This window comes from Lithobates pipiens, unplaced genomic scaffold (genome assembly GCF_037356315.1).
Source record: "Lithobates pipiens isolate NorthernLeopardFrog02 unplaced genomic scaffold, aLitPip1_a1.2 Scaffold_28, whole genome shotgun sequence".
In the NCBI taxonomy this organism is placed as follows: domain Eukaryota; kingdom Metazoa; phylum Chordata; class Amphibia; order Anura; family Ranidae; genus Lithobates; species Lithobates pipiens.
This window is the reverse complement of record NW_027507789.1, coordinates 69,266,293-69,289,710: the sequence shown is the minus strand read 5'-3', so window position 1 is coordinate 69,289,710 and position 23,418 is coordinate 69,266,293. Positions and strand designations below refer to the sequence as shown.

The 23,418-nt window shown below is 46.8% G+C and overlaps 1 protein-coding gene across 2 annotated transcripts in view; it reads right to left on the bottom strand.

Moving 5' to 3' along the window:
* LOC143934861 (heat shock factor protein 4-like) overlaps window positions 1-23,418 on the bottom strand; it is a 158,727-nt gene that overhangs the window by 101,312 nt on the left and 33,997 nt on the right. For both annotated transcript variants that reach the window (XM_077458465.1, XM_077458464.1), the window contains exon 2: window positions 15,446-15,554. In XM_077458465.1, the coding sequence (XP_077314591.1) occupies window positions 15,446-15,554 (109 nt within the window). The remainder of the gene's footprint in view (window positions 1-15,445; window positions 15,555-23,418) is intronic.

Sequence of the window (23,418 nt, the reverse complement as noted above, 5' to 3'; positions counted from 1 at the left end):
TGACATCCTCCTCCTATGGGATGGTACCTTGGAATCTCTAGAGAGATTTATGACGGGTCTAAATGTCTAAATATAAATGATAGAGGTATATAATTTAAATATGTAGCCAGTCAACACACTATTAACTTTCTAGATTTGAATATTTGTAATTAAGGTGGTGTACTGATGACATCTACTCACTTTAAAACCACTGATCGCAATTCGTTCATTCCTCTGGACAGTTGCCATCCTAACCTATGGCTCGATTTGGTTCCTAAGAGCCAATATATACGTATGAGATGCAACTGTACCTGTATTGAGGATTTTGATGTACAAGCCAAGATCCTTACTGATAGACTATTAGTGAAAGGATACAATGCTACAGTGTTGCAGGAAAAATATATAGAAATTAGTTTGATGGACCATGATCATTTGCGGAGAGAGAGACCAGCTGTGGAAGGACAGAGGGGTGAATACCAATTTTTCATGCCCTTTCATTACTGGCTTTTCTCAACAACATTTTTCTATCAAAAAGCTTATACGCAAGCACTGGCATATAATTAAGAATGATCAAATATTGGGCTCCTCTCTTCCAGACAAGCCACAGGTTGTATTTAGAGGAGCACCTTCAATTAAACATTGTGTGGCATCCAGTGTTTGCGATCCACTGATCAATAGACCTATGTATTTTAAAAATCAAATAGGTTTTTATAAATGCAATAATTCTGCCGTTTGCTCCATCAATGGGATCAAGGCAGGCATGTACTGGCCATCGGGACTACCGGGAGTTTCCCTGTGGGCCGATGGCTCAGTGGGCCACTCTGATGTAAGGGGGCTGGTGATGGGACACTCTGATGTAAGGGGGTGCTGATGGGACACTCTGATGTAAGGGGGTGCTGATGGGACACTCTGATGTAAGGGGGTGCTGATGGGACACTCTGATGTAAGGGGGCTGGTGACAGGACACTCTGATGTAAGGGGGCTGGTGATGGGACACTCTGATGTAAGGGGACTGGTGATGGGACACTCTGATGTAAGGGGACTGGTGATGGGACACTCTGATGTAAGGGGACTGGTGATGGGACACTCTGATGTAAGGGGGCTAATGATGAGACACTCTGATGTAAGGGGGCTAATGATGGGACACTCTGATGTAAGGGGGCTAATGATGGGACACTCTGATGTAAGGAGGTGCTGATGGGACACTGATGTAAGGGGACTTGTGATTGGACACTCTGATGTAAGGGGGCTGGTTATGGGACACTCTGATGTAAGGAGGTGCTGATGGGACACTCTGATGTAAGGAGGTGGTGATGGGACACTCTGATGTAAGGGGGTGCTGATGGGACACTCTGATGTAAGGGGGCTGGTGATGGGACACTCTGATGTAAGGAGGTGCTGATGGGACACTCTGATGTAAGGGGGCTGGTGATGGGACACTCTGATGTAAGGGGGCTGGTGATGGGACACTCTGATGTAAGGGAGTGCTGATGGGACACTCAAACTGTAAGTGGGCCGGTCTAGATGAAGTCCAGGGCCACATTTCTGTCCCAGTCCAGCCCTGGGTACAGGACAGCCAATTGAGACATTACAGCACATGGACACTTGGACATTCCCCCTAACTTATAAATAGACCTGATCCGGCGGCCATTTTACATTCTTTCTTCTGTCACTATAGGGAGAGGTTGCTGTGTGGAGCAGGGAGAGATTGCAGTGACCCAAATCGCTAGCTATTTGGTACACAAAAGTTCTTTTCAGGACTGGTATAGGTGTTAGGTGTAGTTCAGGATATAGGTTTGAGGCACTGCTGTGCTACTGATTGTTGCAGCAGCCTGAGTGTCTTTTGTCAGTTTAGAGAAAGGGACAGGACGGTGTGTGCTGCAGGGACAGTCAGTTTAATCATTAGCTGTTACTATCAGGTCCACAAAAGTACTATTCAAGTTATTGTTCCAGCAGCCTCTGTTTTGTCAGTTTATATAGGGACAGGCAGGAAGCTGTGTGTGAGGCAGTGAGGGTCAGTTTAATCAGTAGCTGTTACTATATTAGGTCCACAAAGGTTCTTTTCAGGACTGGTATGGTAATAGGCTTGTACATGTATAATATTCTTTCCTCCAAATATAGAAAGAATATTATACTTGACTGCTGCCCTTCTGCTGCAGTCTGCTAATCAGTCACAACCTACTTGTTCCACAAAGGTCCTTATAAGGACTGGTAACTTGGTCTAGGGTGCTAGAGTACATAGGGTTGAGTGAGGTACAGTCTGCTATTCTATAAGGACTGGTATAGGTCCACAATACATAGGGTTGAGGTGCACTACTGCTGACCGCTGCCCTATACTGCAGCAGTCCTTCATCAGTATAGGAACTGACGTACAGCCTGCTAATCAGTCACACACAACCTACTTGTTCCACAAAGGTCCTTATAAGGACTGGTAACTTGGTCTAGGGTGCTACAGTACATAGAGTTGAGTGAGGTACAGTCTGCTATTCCGTAAGGACTGGTATAGGTCCACAATACATAGGGTTGAGGTGCACTACTGCTGACCGCTGCCCTATACTGCAGCAGTCCTTCATCAGTATAGGGACTGAGAGTTTTGTCACAGGGTCATTTAAAAAATGACAGGCAGAGGAAGAGGCAGGCCCTTCCGCAGGGGTAGGGCAGGAGCAACAGGCTTGATCCAAAGTGGGAAGTTGCAGAAGGTGCGTTCAATTCATTTAAAGGACGCACCAGACTTGGTTGAGTGGCTCACTCAGCCTTACTCTTCTGCACCCTCCTCATCCTCTCGATCTGCACCCTCTTCTTCACTCTCTGCTATGTGCACCCCCAAAGACACTACCACCAACAACACCACCATCTCCACATACCTTCCGCTTGAGTCACAGGAATTATTTTCCGATCCATATCAAGACATTTCTGATGCGCAGCCACTCTTGGTATTGGATCAGGAAGAGGAAGTAGCAACAACTGCTACTCAGCAGTCTGACGCCAGTACCCAGATCAGCCCAAGGAGGAGGTTGGTCCCCGGGGTTGCTGCCTACTTCGAGATCTCTACTTATAGCGGTGGGGAAGGTGACGTCGATGATGACATGTCTAGTGATGTCACGTGGGTGCTCACAAGAGAGGAAGAGGAGGGGAGTTCGGAGGGAGATATGGACCAGCAGATAGGGAGGAGAAGCAGGAATAACTTACATTGCGCAGGAGAGACAAAGCAGACTGCAAATGTATCAGGAGCGAGTCATCGACCATGTACGGTCACATCTGGCGCTCCCAGGACACCGGCACATGGCTCCGCAGTGTGGGCTTTTTTTAACGTGTCCGCTGCTGACAATAGCGTTGCCATCTGCAATCTTTGCAGTCAACGCATTAGTCACGGTATGCCCAACACTCACCTAGGGAGGACCGCCTTAAGAAGGCACATGAGCAGCCATCACCGAGCCCAGTGGGAGCAACGGAACACACAAAGCCACACTCCAGGCTCTCACCGTCCAGCCTCGTCTTCTACTTCTCCTTCTCCTCTCTCCTCACAATTGTCCTCCACTCCACCTTCCATCACGCCAAGCTCACGTTTTTCTGCAAAAAGGCAGGCTTCCGTGGGCCTAACGTTCAAGCGTAAAAAAATGATGACGCCCAATGGTTGACGGCTGGCTTGTCAGAACTTATAGCTCGCCAACTACTGCCATATAAACTGGTGGACTCGGAGGCCTTTCGCAAATTTGTGGCCATTGGAACATCACAATGGAAGGTCCCAGGAAGGAAGTATTTCTCACAGAAGGGCATCCCAGAGCTATATGGCCATGTTCAGCGGCAAGTGAATGTATCTCTGGCACACAGTGTCGGTGCCAAGATACATCTGACCACAGACACGTGGTCTAGCAAACACGGGCAGGGAAGGTATATCACTTTTACTGCCCACTGGGTGATCCTTCTGACGGCCGTCAAGTATGTAACCCGTGGCACCTGTGTAGATTTGGTTTTACCGCCACGGATTGCATGCAGGCCTGGCTCTTCTTCTCCTCCTCCTCCTACTCCATCCTCCTCCCTCTCCTCCTCGGCTGACTCCTCCTTTTCTGCTGCTATCGTCTCTTCCGCTGCGCCGCCCAAGCTCCCCAGAACCTATTCGACATGCCAGGTGAGACGTTGCCATGCCGTGCTGCGTCTGTTGTGCCTGGAAGCCAAGAGCCACATCAGGCCCGGCACTCCTTTCAGCTTTGCGTTCACAGGCAGATCAGTGGCTAACACGGCTCAATTTGACAGTTGATAAAGTGGTGTGTGACAACGGTGCCAATCTGCTTAGCGCATTGAAACAGGGCAAAATCTTAAACTTGGTCGTGCAGCGATTCATTGTCAAATACCCTGGGGTCCAGGACATCTTGCGGCAGGCAAGGAAAATCTCGGCCCATTTCAGAAGATCTTACACGGCCATGGCTCGCCTTGCTGACATTCAGCGGCGACACAATCTGCCTGTCAGACGTCTTATTTGCGATTGCCCGACCCGATGGAACTCAACCTTCTATATGCTTGATAGGCTGCTCCAGCAGAAACGTGCAGTTAACGTCTACATGTATGAACAGGTTCTGGGGAGCTGGGTTTTTTTTCACCTCGCCAGTGGCTGCTATAGCACGACGCATGCAGACTTCTGCGCCCATTTGAGGAGATCACCAAACTGGTCAGTCGCAGCCATGGCGCCATCAGTGACATGGTACCTTATGCCTTCTTTATGGATCGTGCATTGTGTCGTGTCCTTGATCAAGCTGTGGAGGAGCAGGAGCGGGAAGATGAGGAAGTCGCAATGCTGGATGAATTCCCAGAGGGGGCTACTCTATCTGAGACAAGTGAACAACAGGAGTCTGAAGAGGAGTCAGAGGAGGATGGTGCCGGGGCGGATGAGGAGGAGCAAGAAGAGCATGCTTTAAACCTTTCTGGGATCACTGTTGTGCGTGGATGGGGAGAGGAGAATGAAGAGGACGACATTATCCTGGATGATGAGCAGGAGCCACGCCACCACACCGCTTCCAGTTTAGTGCAAATGGGGGCCTTCATGCTCCAGTGTTTTAATAGGGACCCCCGTATAAAAAACATGAGGGTCAAGGACCAGTACTGGGTGGCAACGTACTTAGACCCCCGGTACAAACACAAAATGGTGGAAATGTTACCGCTGTCACAGAGGGCTGGCAGAATGGAGCACTTCCAGGCCTTGCTTTGAGAAATGCTGCATTCTGCTTTTGCGTGCGCTGGCAGAGGAGCAATTACCTCTCCCAGAGAAGGAGTTGCGGGTACCAATCCAACAGCGCCTGCAAGAAGAGGCCGGTTTGAAGATGTGTTGGTGACTTCGGATATGAGGTCATTCTTTCAGCCGACCCATCGACAGGTGTCATCCGGATCCAGCATCAGGGAACGCCTAGACCGTCAGGTGTCCGACTACATCGGGTTAACGGCCGATGTGGACGCTCTGAGGAGTGATGAACCCCTGGACTACTGGGTGGGCAGGCTTGACCTCTGGCCAGACCTTGCCCAATTTGCAATCGAACTGTTGGCTTGCCCCTCATCCAGTGTCCTGTCCGAAAGGACGTTCAGCGCAGCAGGGGGGATCGTGACCGATAAGCGTACTCGCCTAGGTCACGACAGCGTTAACTACCTCACATTTCTAAAAATGAATGAGGCATGGATCTCGGAGGAATTCAACACATGTGACCAGTAGACCATGTATATGTCTATAAACAATTTTTTTAATCGAGCACACAGACCTTCTTTCTTCATTTGGTTCAATTCCTTGTCCAAAAAAAGCACACCGTACTATATGCCCGTACCCTCCTCTTTGAAGAGGTTGAGCGGCGTCATATTTCTACTGGGGCTGCTTATTATGAGGGGCTCCCACCATCCCTGTGCTGTGCTGACTTCCTCCTGGGGCTGCTTATTATGAGGGGCTCCCACCATCCCTGTGCTGTGCTGACTTCCTCCTGGGCTGTACCTCTGCTGTGCATATTATGAGGGGCTCCCACCATCCCTTTGCTATGCTTATTATGAGGGGCTCCCACCATCCCTGTGCTGTGTTGACTTCCTCCTGGGGCTGCTTATTATGAGGGGCTCCCACCATCCCTGTGCTATGCTGACATCCTCCTGGGGCTGCTTATTATGAGGGGCTCCCACCATCCCTGTGCTATGCTTATTATGAGGGGCTCCCATCATCCCTGTGCTGTGCTGACTTCCTCCTGGTGCTGCTTATTATGAGGGGCTCCCACCATCCCTGTGCTATGCTGACATCCTCCTGGGGCTGCTTATTATGAGGGGCTCCCACCATCCCTGTGCTGTGCTGATTTCCTCCTGGGGCTGTACCTCTGCTGTGCATATTATGAGGGGCTCCCACCATCCCTGTGCTATGCTCATTATGAGGGGCTCCCACCATCCCTGTGCTATGCTCATTATGAGGGTCTCCCACCATCCCTGTGCTATGCTCATTATGAGGGGCTCCCACCATCCCTGTGCTATGCTGACTTCCTCCTGGGGCTGCGTACGGCGCAGGTGTCAGTGCTGTATATCAGGGTGCTGATGTCAGTACTCTCTATCACGGTGCTGGTGTTAGAGCTTTATGTCACACTGCTGATGTCAGTGCTCTCTATCACGGTGCTGCTGTCAGTGCTGTATATCAAGGTGCTGGTGTTAGTGCTTTATGTTACGCTGCTGATGTCAGTGCTCTCTATCACGGTGCTGCTGTCAGTGCTGTATATCACGGTGCTGGTGTTAGTGCTTTATGTCACGCTGCTGATGTCAGTGCTCTCTATCACGGTGCTGTTGTCAGATCACTCTATTACGGTGCAGGTGTCAGTGCTGTATGTCACGCTGCTGGTGATCATCTCCTGCACCCTCTTCTTGCCTACCCTGACCTTCCCTCTCCTCCATTGCCTTCATGCGCTCCACAGTCCTGAATTGTCACAACAATTTCCCATATAAAAAAAGAATGCTTGTAGTTGTCGATCCCAGATTCACCTCATACATGTGTTATGTCATTGGCCATGTGGTGGGACTATGTTTGCACAGCTATTAATTATTTTGTGGCTGCAAATTTGACCTGTATGTTTGCAAAGTTCGCCTCCCATTGAAGTCGATGGGGCCCGCCGCGAATGTTCTGATTCGCGAACTATCGGCCACGTTCGCGGTCCGCGTTCGCGAAACGTCCCGTTGGAAGTTTGTCCATCACTACTCCTCCTTTTTCACATTTTTGAATTTGCCGCTTGGCTCTACCCCCATGCGCCGCTCGCAGGGAATGGAGCCCGGCACACAGAGGCATTGGGTGGAAGACACAGACACAGCGGGGGGGATATTGCAGGATCCTGGGGACAAGGTAAGTACACTGCACCAGGATCCTGCAATGCAATCCCGATTGTGGCTCGGGGTTACCGCTAATGGTGCGGAAATTTAACCCCGAGCCACACTCAGGGAAACCGCCAGGGAGGTTAATGAGAAGTTCACTTCAAATAAATAAATGCAATTTTTGCCTTTTGGAGCCTGGAAAACATGGCACCAGCGATCAGCAGATTGCTGATACCATGCAGGTCTCCTGCAGACTGTCAGTGTAAGCTGTTTGCCCTGTACATCGTACAGCCAGGCAGTTTCACACTGACAAGAAGACTCAATGAACTACCATAGCACTGAACAGCGCAGTGGTAGATCATTGAGAACTGCAAACCAACAGCCGCAAAGGATGGCGATGCTTGTAGATCATTCACACACACAGAGCCTTGCTGTGAATGAATAATGCAGCCGTGTGAGCAGAGCCCCGTGCGGCCGCACTGTTTTCAAAAAGTGACAGCTAGTATAGGGAACTTCTCCCCATGCTGCTGCCAGAGGGAGAGGAGGGAACGGTGAATGGCTGCAGCAGTAGGAACATGTTACATGTTTCACCTTAAAAACGGATGGAACATGTAACACGTTCCCAAAGGTGGATTTATCCTTTAAAGAATCTTAAAGACACAGCGCAACATACAGTGCCTTGCGAAAGTATTCGGCCCCCTTGAACTTTTCAACCTTTTGCCACATTTCAGGCTTCAAACAAAGATATCAAATTTAATTTTTTCGTGAAGAATCACCAACAAGTGGGACACAATTGTGAAGTGGAACAAAATCTATTGGATTTTTTAAACTTTTTTAACTAATAAAAAAATGAAAAGTGGGGCGTGCAAAATTATTCGGCCCCCTTGCGTTAATACTTTGTAGAGCCACCTTTTGCTGCGATTACAGCTGCAAGTCGCTTGGGGTATGTCTCTATCAGATTTGCACATCGAGAGACTGAAATTCTTGCCCATTCTTCCTTGCAAAACAGCTCGAGCTCAGTGAGGTTGGATGGAGAGCGTTTGTGAACAGCAGTTTTCAGCTCTTTCCACAGATTCTCGATTGGATTCAGGTCTGGACTTTGACTTGGCCATTCTAACACCTGGATACGTTTATTTGTGAACCATTCCTTTGTAGATTTTGCTGTATGTTTGGGATTATTGTCTTGTTGGAAGATAAATCTCCATCCCAGTTTCAGGTCTTTTGCAGACTCCAACAGGTTTTCATCCAGAATGGTCCTGTATTTGGCTGCATCCATCTTCCCCTCAATTTTAACCATCTTCCCTGTCCCTGCTGAAGAAAAGAAGGCCCAAACCATGATGCTGCCACCACCATGTTTGACAGTGGGGATGGTGTGTTGAGGGTGATGAGCTGTGTTGCTTTTACGCCAAACATATCGTTTTGCATTGTGGACAAAAAGTTCGATTTTGGTTTCATCTGACCAGAGCACCTTCTTCCACATGTTTGGTGTGTCTCCCAGGTGGCTTGTGGCAAACTTTAGACAAGACTTTTTATGGATATCTTTGAGAAATGACTTTCTTCTTGCCACTCTTCCATAAAGGCCAGATTTGTGCAGTGTACGACTGATTGTTGTCCTATGGACAGACTCTCCCACCTCAGCTGTAGTTCTCTACAGTTCATCCAGAGTGATCATGGGCCTCTTGGCTGCATCTCTGATCAGTCTTCTCCTTGTCTGAGCTGAAAGTTTAGAAGGACAGCCAGGTCTTGGTAGATTTGCAGTGGTCTGATACCCCTTCCATTTCAAAATGATCGCTTGCACAGTGCTCCTTGGGATGTTTAAAGCTTGGGAAATCTTTTTGTATCCAAATCCGGCTTTAAACTTCTCCACAACAGTATTACGGACCTGCCTGGTGTGTTCCTTGGTCTTCATGATGCTCTCTGCGCATTCAACAGAACCCTGAAACTATCACAGAGCAGGTGCATTTATACAGAGACTTGATTACACACAGGTGGATTATATTTATCACCATCAGTCATTTAGGACAACATTGGATCATTCAGAGATCCTCGCTGAACTTCTGGAGTGAGTTTGCTGCACTGAAAGTAAGGGGGCCGAATAATTTTGCACGCACCACTTTTCAGTTTTTTATTTGCTAAAAAAGTTTAAAATATCCAATAGATTTCGTTCCACTTCACAATTGTGTCCCACTTGTTGGTGATTCTTCACAAAAAATTTGAATTTTATATCTTTATGTTTGAAGCCTGAAATGTGGCAAAAGGTTGAAAAGTTCAAGGAGGGCGAATACTTTCGCAAGCCACTGTATATATATATATATATATATATATTAGACATGTGCGATTAGTTTCGTACGAATTTCCAAAAATTCGTACGTTCGGAAGGATCCGAAATACGAATTGCCGTGCGTCCGAATTCTGTACGGAATACGAACTTTTGTTTACGAATTCCGGATTTCGGACGACGACTCGGTCATTATGCTTATTATGACTTGTAAAAGACTTTTGTGATAGAAGTCAATGTAAGTTGCCTGAAGACATCAGTGAAGCACTTTCCTCCTCTCCGGGCAGGCTGCCAAGAAAAGATCAACGTGATACAATGTTTCTTCTTCAATGGGCTGAACTCTGTGTGTAGAAGTTCTCAGTTTACCCATTTAAAGACTAAATCTTTTCTGACACTTGTTGCTTACTAGTAAAAATCCAGTATTTTCTGCTAGAAAATCACTCAGAAGCCCCAAAAATTATATATATATTTTTAGCAGAGACCCTAGGGAATAAAATAGCGGTTGTTGCAATATTTAATGTGACGCGGTATTTGGTCTTTCAAACGCAAGTTAGCCCTTTTTTTCGGTCGACCTCTAGAGAGCACTGACATTAGCAGCGTGACATACAGCAATGACACCTGCACCGTGATAGAGTGATCTGACACCAGCACCGTGATAGAGAGCACTGACATCAGCAGCGTGACATAAAGCACTGACACCAGCACCGTGATATAAAGCACTGACACCAGCACCGTGATATACAGCACTGACACCTGCACCGTAAGCAGCCCCAGGAGGAAGTCAGCATAGCACAGGGATGGTGGGAGCCCCTCATAATAAGCAGCCCCAGGAGGAAGTCAGCATATCACAGGGATGGTGAACTTTGCAAACCTACAGGTCATATTTGCAGCCACAAAATAATTACTAGCTGTGCACACATAGTCCCACCACATGGTCAATGACATAACACATGTATGAGGTGAATCTGGGATCGACAACTACAAGCATTCTTTTTTTATATGTGAAGTTCTGAAAATTCAGGAATCTTGAGACAATGGAGGCGAGGGAAGGTCAGGGTAGGCAAAGAAGAGGGTGCAGGAGATGATCACCAGCACCAGCACCGTGATATAGAGCACTGACACCTGCACCGTGATAGAGTGATCTGACACCAGCACCGTGACATAACACATGTATGAGGTGAATCTGGGATCGACAACTACAAGTATTCTTTTTTTTATATGTGAAATTATGAAAATTCAAGAATCTTGAGATAATGGATGCGAGGGAAGGTCAGGGTAGGCAAAGAAGAGGGTGCAGGAGATGATCACCAGCACCAGCACTGTGATATAGAGCACTGACATCTGCACCATGATAGAGTGATCTGACACCAGCACCATGACATAACACATTTATGAGGTGAATCTGGGATCGACAACTACAAGCATTCTTTTTTATATGTGAAATTCAGAAAATTCAGGAATCTTGAGACAATGGAGGCGAGGGAAGGTCAGGGTAGGCAAACAAGAGGGTGCAGAAGATGATCACCAGCACCGTGATATAGAGCACTGACACCTGCACCGTGATAGAGTGATCTGACACCAGCACCGTGACATAACACATGTATGAGGTGAATTTGGGATCGACAACTGCAAGCATTCTTTTTTTATATGTGAAATTTTGAAAATTCAGGAATCTTGAGATAATGGAGGCGATGGAAGGTCAGGGTAGGCAAAGAAGAGGGTGCAGGAGATGATCACCAGCACCAGCACTGTGATATAGAGCACTGACACCTGCACTGTGATAGAGTGATCTGACACCAGCACCGTGACATAACAGATGTATGAGGTGAATCTGGGATCGACAACCACAAGCATTCTTTTTTTATATGTGAAATTCTGAAAATTCAGGAATCTTGAGATAATGGAGGCGAGGGAAGGTCAGGGTAGGCAAAGGTATCAGGAGCGAGTCATCGACCATGTACGGTCACATCTGGTGCTCCCAGGAAACCGGCACATGGCTCCGCAGTGTGGGCTTTTTTTAACGTGTCCGCTGCTGACAATAGCGTTGCCATCTGCAATCTTTGCAGTCAACGCATTATTCGCGGTAAGCCCAACACTCACCTAGGGATGACCGCCTTAAGAAGGCACATGAGCAGCCATCACCAAGCCCAGTGGGAGCAACAGAACACACAAAGCCACACTCCAGGCTCTCACCGTCCTGCCTCGTCTTCTAGTTCTCCTTCTCCTCTCTCTTCACAATTGTCCTCCACTCCACCTTCCATCACGCCAAGCTCAGGTTTTTCTGCAAAAAGGCAGGCTTCCGTGGGCCTAATGTTCGAGCGTAAAAAAATGATGAAGCCGGATAACCCTCTTGCCCAACGGTTGACGGCTGGCTTGTCAGAACTCATAGCCCGCCAACTACTGCCATATAAACTGGTGGACTCGGAGGCCTTTTGCATATTTGTGGCCATTGGAACACCACAATGGAAGGTCCCAGGAAAGAAGTATTTCTCACAGAAGGGCATCCCAGAGCTATATGGCCATGTTCAGCGGCAAGTGAATGTATCTCTGGCACACAGTGTCGGTGCCAAGATACATCTGACCACAGACACGTGGTCTAGCAAACATGGGCAGGGAAGGTATATCACTTTTACTGCCCACTGGGTAAACCTGACGGCCGTCAAGCATGTAACCAGTGGCACCTGTGTAGATTTGGTTTTACCGCCACGGATTGCACGCAGGCCTGGCCCTTCTTCTCCTCCTCCTCCTCCTACTCCATCTTCCTCCCTCTCCTCCTCGGCTGACTCCTCCTTTTCCGCTGCTAGCGGCTCTTCCGCTGTGCCGCCCAAGCTCCCCAGAACCTATTCGACATGCCAGGTGAGACGTTGCCATGCCTGTTGTGCCTGGAAGCCAAGAGCCGCACTGGCCCGGCACTCCTTTCAGCTTTGCGTTCACAGGCAGATCAGTGGCTAACACCGCTCAATTTGACAGTTGGTAAAGTGGTGTGTGACAACGGTGCCAATCTGCTTAGCACATTGAAACAGGGCAAAATCACATACGTGTCATGCATGGCACACGTCTTAAACTTGGTTGTTCAGTGATTCCTCGTCAAATACCCTGGGGTCCAGGACATCTTGCGGCAGGCAAGGAAAATCTCGGCCCATTTCAGAAGATCTTACACGGAACTGAGATGGAACTCAACCTTCTATATGCTTGTTAGGCTGCTCCAGCAGAAACGTGCAGTTAACGTCTACCTGTATGAACTTTGTGGCAGAACAGGTTCTGGGGAGCTGGGGGTTTTTTCACCGCGCCAGTGGCTGCTATAGCGCAACGCATGCAGACTTCTGCGCCCATTTGAGGAGATCACCAAACTGGTCAGTCGCAGCCATGGCGCCATCAGTGACATGGTACCTTATGCCTTCTTTATGGAGCGTGCATTGCGTCGTGTCATTGATCAAGCTGTGGAGGAGCAGGAGCGGAAAGATGAGGAAGTCGCAATGCTGGATGAATTCCCAGGGGGGGCTACTCTATCGGAGACAAGTGAACAACAGGAGTCTGAAGAGGAGTCAGAGGAGGATGGTTCCCGGGGCGGATGAGGAGGAGCAAGAAGAGCATGCTTTAAACCTTTCTGGGATTCCTGTTGTTGTGCGTGGATGGGGAGAGGAGAATGAAGAGGACGACATTATCCTGGATGATGAGCAGGAGCCACGCCACCACACCGCTTCCAGTTTAGTGCAAATGGGGGCCTTCATGCTCCAGTGTTTTAATAGGGACCCCCGTATAAAAAGCATAAGGGTCAAGGACCAGTACTGGGTGGCAACGTACTTAGACCCCCGGTACAAACACATAATGGCGGAAATGTTACCGCCGTCACAGAGGGCTGGCAGAGTGGAGCATTTCCAGGCCTTGCTTCGAGAAATGCTGCATTCTGCTTTTGCGTACGCTGGCAGAGGAGCAATTCCCACTCCCAGAGAAGGAGTTGCGGGTACCAATCCAACAGCGCCTGCAAGAAGAGGCCGGTTTGAAGATGTGTTGGTGACTTCGGATATGAGGTCATTCTTTCAGCCGACCCAATCGACAGGTGTCATCCGGATCCAGCATCAGGGAACGCCTAGACCGTCAGGTGTCCGACTACATTGGGTTAACGGCCGATGTGGACACTGAGGAGTGATGAACCCCTGGACTACTGGGTGGGCAGGCTTGACCTCTGGCCAGAGCTTGCCCAATTTGCAATCAAACTGTTGGCTTGCCCCTCGTCCAGTGTCCTGTCCGAAAGGACGTTCAGCGCAGCAGGGGGGATCGTGACCGATAAGCGTACTCGCCTAGCTCACGACAGTGTTAACTACCTCACATTTTTTAAAAATGAATGAGGCATGGATCTCGGAGGAATTCAACACATGTGACCAGTAGACCATGTATATGTCGATAAACAATTTTTTTAATCTAGCACACAGACCTTTTTTCTTCATTTGGCTCACTTCCTTGTCCAAAAAAAGCACACCGTACTATATGCCTGTACCCTCCTCTTTGAAGAGGTTGAGCGGTGTCATATTTCTACTGGGGCTGCTTATTATGAGAGGCTCCCACTATCCCTGTGCTGTGCTGACTTCCTCCTGGGGCTGTACCTCTGCTGTGCATATTATGAGGGGCTCCCACTATTCCTGTGCTATGCTTATTATGAGGGGCTCCCACCATCCCTGTGCTATGCTGACATCCTCCTGGGGCTGCTTATTATGAGGGGCTCCCACCATCCCTGTGCTATGCTGACATCCTCCTGGGGCTGCTTATTATGAGGGGCTCCCACCATCCCTGTGCTTTGCTGACTTCCTCCTGGGGCTGTACCTCTGCTGTGCATATTATGAGGGCTCCCACCATCCCTGTGCTATGCTCATTATGAGGGGCTCCCACCATCCCTGTGCTATGCTCATTATGAGGGGCTCCCACCATCCCTGTGCTATGCTGACTTCCTCCTGGGGCTGCTTACGGTGCAGGTGTCAGTGCTGTATATCACGGTGCTGATGTCAGTACGCTCTATCACGGTGCTGGTGTTAGAGCTTTATGTCACGCTGCTGATGTCAGTGCTCTCTATCACGGTGCTGCTGTCAGTGCTGTATATCACGGTGCTGGTGTCATTGCTGTATGTCACGCTGCTGATGTCAGTGCTCTCTATCACGGTGCTGCTGTCAGATGACTCTATCACGGTGCAGGTTTCATTGCTGTATGTCACGCTGCTGGTGATCATCTCCTGCACCCTCTTCTTTGCCTAACCTGACCTTCCCTCTCCTCCATTGCCTTCATGCGCTCCACAGTCCTGAATTGTCACAACAATTTCCCATATAAAAAAAAGAATGCTTGTAGTTGTCGATCCCAGATTCACCTCATACATGTGTTATGTCATTGGCCATGTGGTGGGACTATGTTTGCACAGCTATTAATTATTTTGTGGCTGCAAATTTGACATGTAGGTTTGCAAAGTTCGCCTCCCATTGAAGTCAATGGGGCCCGCCGTGAACGTTCCGGTTCGCGAACTATCGGCCGCGTTCGTGGTCCGCGTTCGCGAAACGTCCCGTCGGAAGTTCGTCCATCACTATTCACCAATAAGTGGGGACTCTCATTCTGCCAGTTCATTTTTAGGATTCATACTTATTGACTACCATGAGGCTCCATAGATTTATTGTCATAGTGCATACACTAGCATTGCCCTACAGGGGACATGAATTTATGTAAGGGCCTACCCTTAAACATTGACTGGAATATGCATGGCACCTAGACATTTACACTTTTAGTCTTTCCTTTGGTGCACATACTCTATAACCTTTCCTCCGTTGAATAGTCCTTTCCTCGCAGAATGTAGACACTGCATGCAAAACATAAAATATTTCCGTTCTGTTCTGTACTTACACATATTCAGCTGCCTCACAAAACTTGCCATGTTATTGTGCTTGAAGTACTTGGGTAGAACTTCCTTTGCAAACCTGCCTTGGTCAAAAACATGAAAACTGGTGCCATTCTGCAAGAGAGAATTTGGAATATATTTAATGGTGCCGGGAACAAAATAATCTGAAACTGAAAAGAATAAAAGAGTAGTATTCCCTACTAGAAAGGAGGTAGGCCGGCAATACAATAGAACATTTGAACCCAGGGGCAAGGGCATTGCACAGCAAACTGTGAACATATTTATTGATGAATAAGTATTAATTCCACGCTAAAGGTCTATAATCTGAAATCTGGCTGCTGCCTTACCTCAACTTCCCCACCTGTAGGTGGAGTCTATAAAGGTAAGTCTAAAAGAGAGGTATGTGTGGTGCTGCCCAATACTAGTGTCTATTTTATTAAATAAATAAATTCATGTGCATGGTGCCTTTAACTTTAGTGCTAATAAAACTATGTGTTCTAACTGATTTGTGTCACTTATTTATACCATGCTACCCTTTTAGTAGCTAAATAAATAAATAGCTAAATTGAGTGAACACATTTATGCCTGCTGTCCCTTTAAATGCTGCACTGAATGAAAAGTGTGTGTTGTTGTTCAAACTACATTTTCCCAGTTGTAACACATTTAATAAATACAATTAATACTGGTAAATGTTCAATATGAAAGTACTCTCATGCCCATTAAACAAAAACTTATGTACAACAAAACAATTTAAAGGTCCATAAAGAAATGTAAAAATCATTAGTCCATATAAACTCTTCCAATCCAAAATGGATGGTGCTTAAGCATTCATGCATGTACAAGCGGCTGGTGAATAGGTGAAATCACTCGTGCTCCCCCCTCCAGGTCTGTGCTCACCACCAGATGGTTAAGCCCCAACAGGGGTCAAAGGAACCAAACATACTGTAGATGCTCCAAATCCCTTTGGATGGTATCTGATATCTCATCCTCCTCTTCACAGTATATAGTCAGTGGATGTGCTCATATGGATGGGTGAACAGAAAACGCATCTCGTAGCATAATTCAGTTTTTACATTTATTCTTATAAAAGACAAAAACTCACTTATATGAAAGAGGGAAGATAAAATGCATGCAATATACAATGTGGCCAGGATGCCCTGCGGAAACTGAAAGTGACGCGATGACGCTCCAAGCCCTGCCCTACACGTTTCATCAGAGTGACGCTATAAGGAGCTTGTGAGATAGATTAAAGTAATAAAGGGGTTTACACTAGAGTTCTCTATTTTATATTTATATATATATATATATATATATATATATATATATATTAAGAAAACAGTTATTTTGGAGTGGAAAAGCTGCTGCCCTGGATATATTAACCTGTTGGGGAAAAAAATGCATTAAGATCATACTCTTCACAGAGGGGTCATGGTCATCTAGTGAGTTCTCGGGTGTGGTGGCGATGCACGGTGGAGGATTAGCAGCACGGAAGAGATAATTTATACTCAGAGCACCATATAAAGTGATATCACTTATTGTTTTATACACAAACAGTATTGGATAGGACTTGGATACTTTGCAGAAGAATTGTTATGTTAGAGCTCATAAACAAAAATACTGATTTGCACATGGAAGAACATTTGGACACTTTACATAAGAATCCCTAACTCCCTAAGGCACACAATAAAGAAGTTCCTCTAAAGCTGGCTATACCGTATGTAGTGCTACCCCCATAGGAGCCGGTTGAGTATTACCTAAATAGTCCTTACTTCTTCACTGGCAGCCAGGAAGACACATTTAGGCTTGATGTAGTCAAATACCAGTCTAGGGGTGTTGTTTTGTAGTTTTTTTTTGAGGAACTTGGATGAGGTAGGGTGTTTGTAGTAGGACACTCCAGAACAAAACTATTTACAACTTAAGCACTCTAGCTGATCTGGAATTGAGTAGGTGAAGGCCCTTGCTGGGAGCAGATGGCAGACTTCTCCTGTGTAGCAGTGAAGGAATAAAGAATATGAGCAAAGTCTGTTGTAGTAAATGATAGGTTGACAAAGCTCTTTAGGTCACTAGCCAGTGATCTCTTTAGTTGGACCCTTGGCTAAATGTACTAACGCAAAGGGGTATCTAAAAAGAAACACCCCCTAGATCTTTGGTCTGTACTCACAGGTGTACTAGGACCCCTCCATTTTAGCTTCAGGCCCTCCGGTTGCCCATCTGGGGCAGCATAGCAGCAGGTACAAGGGGAGGCAAGCCTGCCTCACCCCTGACTGGTGCACTCTACCCAGAGCTAAAGTGTTCTCTGAATATATAGGCCAATCCCAGCATGCTCAGGAGCACCTCTCCTGTAATTGGCCGAGACTGCTACGTACATACTCATGCTGCCTATTTGCCTAGCTCCCACCAATGTTCCAGAAAGCTCTACTAGTTTCTTGAAGACAGGAGGAGCCCCTAGGCAAACTTAGAGTGGTTGTTAACCCACTTCTATCAAATCTTCTTATTCCCTCTGTACCTTAATAATGTAAATGTCCCTGTGCCTGTGTTCTGTAAAAAATCAGTTGATCTGTACTGATATAAGCTCCGCTCCGGGCGCACAGCTGATTCCTCTCATCGCTTCTCTCTCTGGCTCACAAAGGGCAATTTGACCACACTAGTGACCAGAAAATCAAACAAACGTTCTTAACTATTTGCCTACCGCCAACAGTACATTTACTGCTGGTGGGCAGCTTCCCAAGGCACTGCTACATACCCGCATGTTGTGGTGGTGATGCGCACAGTTCGCATCCCCTGGGGTGTGCAGCATGATCCACTCCAGACACAGCAGATTGCGTTACTCATTATTGGGTCACTGTGAGCAGCCTAGAGACCAATAGTAATGGAATCCATTCATGGCATCATTGTTTACTACTGTGTGTGATCTGTGACTGGTCACCAGTGATCACATGGGCCATGGGTAATAACTGTGGGTCAATCACAGCATCATAATTGTAAGCTATAGGGTTGATTTACTAAAGCTGGAGAATGCAAAATCTGTTGCAGCTGTGCACTGTAGCCAATCAGATTGTAACTTCAGCTAATTCAATTTAATTGATTGTAAAGGCAGAGTTTTTTTATCCTAATGCATTCTATGCATAAAAAACCTCTGTGTGCAGCAGCCTTCCTCAGCCCCCCTAATACTTGAGCCCCATCTAGATCCAGCGATGTTGCAGGAGGGTCTTGGCTGCCCGGGATTTATTTGTTATATATATATATATATTTGTATAAAATTACAACTTCAAAGAACCAAACATCTTACTAACTGCCTTAGATTGTCTACTTTCCAAAATGGTGGGGGTCCTGGCATTGTAGGTCTTCCAGAAATGAGATAGTCAGTCAGTGCATCATATACACTGATTTGAGCGCCTGTAAAGCGCCTGAAAACTGCTTCACATGCCGTCCAAATATGAAAGCCCAAGTGCTGTCACACTTTCACAGGTGGTGCGCTTGCAGGACGTTAGAGAAAGTTCTGCAAGCAGCATCTTTGGGACAGTTTGGGAGCACCTGAAAAGAGCTTCAGAAGCACCACAAGACGGTGCTTTTAACCCCTTCTTTAGCGCTAATACTTCGGCGGCCCCAGTGTGAAAGTGGCCTTATTATTACCAAGGAAATGTAGCAGACTACATTTTGGCCTAAATTTATGAAAATAGGGTTTGTATTTGAAAATTTTTATAATAGACATTTTTTTTTAGTTTTTCTAGCACACAACATAGGCATACTTAGAATTACTCCCCAAAACACCTTCTGCTATTCTTTTTATGAATAGTAATAGCACATGTGTGAGAATTTTGCACAGCCTATCTACATAGAGTCCCAAAATCCAAGGAGCACCTTCAGGGGCTCTAAGGACACAAATTACTATTTCCTGACTACCTATCACATTTTTGGAGGCACTGGAGCACCAGGGCAGTGAGAACACTCAAAAAATTACCATCGTTTTGAAATTATACACCCTAATGTATTTTTTAAAAGGCATAATAAGTCTTTTGAAAACTTCATTTTTTTGCAACGAGTTTTTGGAAAGGAAAAATGAAAGAAAATTAAAGTTTTTTGTTTTGTTTTTACAAAAAGTTGTCAGTTTAATAGGATATTATTCACCTACAGCTTAGGCATACTTACAATTACAACCCAAAACACATTCTGCTACTCCTCCCAAGTATGGGTATACCACACGTGTGACACTTTTTCACTGTTTGGAATGACTATGTACTAAACAACGTATCTTGCGTGCCACAAAAATCAACTATATTAAAACCAATGTACTTTAATGGTAGTTTCTTTATGAGGTCAAGGAATGTAGCTTAGTGTAGCATCACCTAAAGTAGTCACAGTTCCTAAAAGCCAATCAAGTTTAGCCTACTGGTATGTGGCTTCCCTCAGGAATGCCATGTTCACTGGCCAGGAAGTACAGGAGGCTATAAAAAAAAGTAAGAACAAAAGTGTTTCTGTGATTCCAAGAGTGCAGTTGTCTGCTGAAGATGGCTGAGACTACTTTCTGGCAAGAATGTCATCAGTCTCACATACAGATGGGTCAGTTCAGTCGTTAGGCAGAGACATGGTCAGCAAACAGGCAAAGAATTAGTCCAGGCAGCATGCAAAAATGTGGTCAATAAACAGGTCAAAGTCAGTACAGGCAGCAGGCAGAGGCAATACTGCACAAATGTGGCAGTGATTAGGGAAACTATTGCTTGCTTACACTGGTTTGGTGACACTTGCCACTACTGTGGCAGCAAATTTAGTGACACTGGTGACTGGTGACACTAGTGACACTGTAACTGGTGTGACAGTGGCGATGATCAAGAAAACATGTTAGCTTCACTGATCTGGTATGGTGGAAATCAGGAAAACTGATTCTTGATGCACTGATCTGGTGACACTGATGCCGCATGCACACGAGTGGAATGTCCAACAGAAAAAGTCAGACAGAAGCTTTTCATTGTATATTCCGATCATGTGTATGCCTCATCTGACATTTTTTTTTTATTCTGACGGATCTAGAAATAGAACATGTTCTAAATATTTCCGACAGAACCAATTCCTATCAGGAAAACCGCCCGTCTGTATGCTGTTCCGACGGACCAAAAACATTGCATGCTCTGGAGCAAGTACGAGATAAAAGCTATTGGCTACTGGCTATTGAACTTCCGTTTTCTAGTCCCATTGCATGTTTTATACGTCACCACGTTCTTGACGATCGGAATTTGGTGTGATCGTGTGTACGCAAGACAGTTTCAGCGGAATTCCTTCAGAGTTTATGCCAACGGGAAAACCGGTTGTTTCTACAGGGCATGAGACTTGTGTAACAGTGATCAAGAACACTGATGAACACAGTGATCAAGAACACTGACTTGCACCGGTCTGGTGATACTGGGATTGGTGGGACGACAATCAAGGACACTGTTACTGGATAACACTGGTCTGGTGATACTGCAACTTGTGTGGCAGTGATAATGAACACTGTAGCTGACATACACTGATCTGGTGACACTGCAACTGGTGGCTCACTTTTTGTATGTGTGGTGGTGATCGGAGACGCTGTTGCTTGCTTCACTTTTAGGGCTCATTCACAGGGGTGGTAAAACCTTGCAGTTGAACCTCAGTTTTCCTGCCCCTCAACCACTATCCTCTTTAAATGCAAAGGCAGCGGCCGGGGGTGTACATATGCCTAGGCTGCAATCATTAGCTTTGCAGCTGTGGGAGAAATAATATATCCCCCTAGATGCCCACCAATTGTGACCCATTCAAGTGAATGGGGTGCTTGTGCAGGGTTCAATGGGCTAAAGAGGGAGGAAGGGAAGCAATACGATACCTCATCACCGCCTGAAAAATGCTCCCTAAAGAGCGATTTAAACAGGGATCACACATGTGAATGAGTCTTTATGGGGACACTATGACCAGAGTAGCAGTGATCAGGGACACTGGGACTGGTGTGGTGGTGAACAGGCAGTGGCGGAATAATAGGGGTCGCTGAGATCGCCAAGGCGACCGGGCCCCATGCTGAAGGAGCGGGAGGCTGAGACCGAGCTCCCCGATCTTCAGCCGAAGTGTAATCGGCACTGTGCGGGGAGCTCGGAGTCATCACACTGCTTATGACTAAAGTGAAAGCAGTGTGTGCTCTTTGTCTACCCCTACAGTGCAGTACCCGGCAGGAAGAGGTAAGATAAAGCACTGCCGTTTTTGAAAAGACTTTATGTGTGTGTGCATTTGTGTGTGTATGTGTGCGCATGAGTGTGTGTATGTGTGTGCATGTGTGTGTGTGCATGTGTGTGTGTATGTGCATGTGTGTAGATGGCGACCGGGCGGGGGGGCACACTGGGGGCATTCAAGGGCACACTAGCAGCATTTGATGGCACACTGGCAGCGTTTAATGGCACAGTGGCTGCAATTGATGGCACAGTTGTAGCATTTCAGGGCACAGTGGCAGCGTTAAATGGGCACAGTGGCAGCATTTGGCACAGTGGCTGCAATTGATGGCACAGTGGCAGTATTTGAGGGCACAGTGGCAGCGTTAAATGGGCACAATGGCAGCGTTAAATGGACACAGTGGCTGCAATTGATGGCACAGTGGCAGCGTTTGATGGCACAGTGGCAGCATTTGAGGGCACAGTGGCAGCGTTAAATGGGCACAATGGCAGCGTTAAATGGGCACAGTGTCTGCAATTGATGGCACAGTGGCAGTGTTTGATGGCACAGTGACAGCTTTTGATGGCACAGTGGCTGCAATTGATGGCACAGTTGTAGCATTTGAGGGCACAGTGGCAGCGTTAAATGGGCACAGTGGCAGCGTTTGGCACAGTGGCTGCAATTGATGGCACGGTGGCAGTGTTTGGCACAGTGGCAGAATTTGAGGGCACAGTGGCAGCATAAAATGGGCACAGGGGCAGTGTTTGATGGCACGGTGGCAGCGTTTGATGGCACGGTGGCAGAGTTTGATGGCACAATGACAGCGTTTGTTGGGCACAGTAGCAGCGTTCGGGCACAGTGGCTGCGATCGATGGCACAGTGGCTGCATTTGAGGGTACAGTGGCAGCGTTTGACGGCACAGTGGCTGCATTTGATGATTTGGTTTATAAAAAATGTTGTGCCCCCCAAAAATTTTGAGCACCAACCGCCACTGTTTAGATGTATGTATGCACATTTTATGTATCTGCGTTTAACTACTTCCCGACCAGCGCACGACGATATACGTCGACAGAATGGCACGGGAAGGCATATTGGCGTACAGGTACGTCCGCGCTGGTCGGAACCCCCGTGAGTCCGGTCACGGGACCCGCGGACTCGATCGCCGCGGGCATCCACGCGATCGTCTCACGGAGCGGCCGAATGGAGGAAATGCTGTGTAAACAACATTTTTCCATTCTGCCTAGCAACTAGTGACGCTGATCTCTGCTCCATGTGATTGGAGCAGAGATCAGTGTACACTAAATGAAAGCCCAACCCCCCCACAGTTAGTAACACACCCCTAGGAACACTTAACCCCTACACTGCCACCCACTGGTTAACCCTTTCACTGCCAGTGTCATTTACACAGGAATCACTGCATTTATATAGCAGTGATTACTGTATAAATGACAATGGTCCCAAAAATGTGTCAAAAATGTCCGATGGGTCCCCGACAATGTCGCAGTCACAATAAAAATCGCAGATCGCCGCCATTACTAGTAAAAAAAAAATAATAAAAAATTATTAATAAAAATGCTATAAAACTATCCCTATTTTGTAAACGCTATAACTTTTGCGCAAACCAATCAATAATCGCTTATTGCGATTTTTTTTACCAAAAATATGTAGAAGAATACGTATCGGCCTATATTGAGGGAAAAAAAGGTTTTTTTATATATTTTTGGGGGATATTTATTATAACAAAAAGTTAAAAATAATGCGTTTTTTTCAAAATTGTCGCTCTATTTTTGTTTATAGCGCAAAAAATAAAAACCGCAGGGGTGAT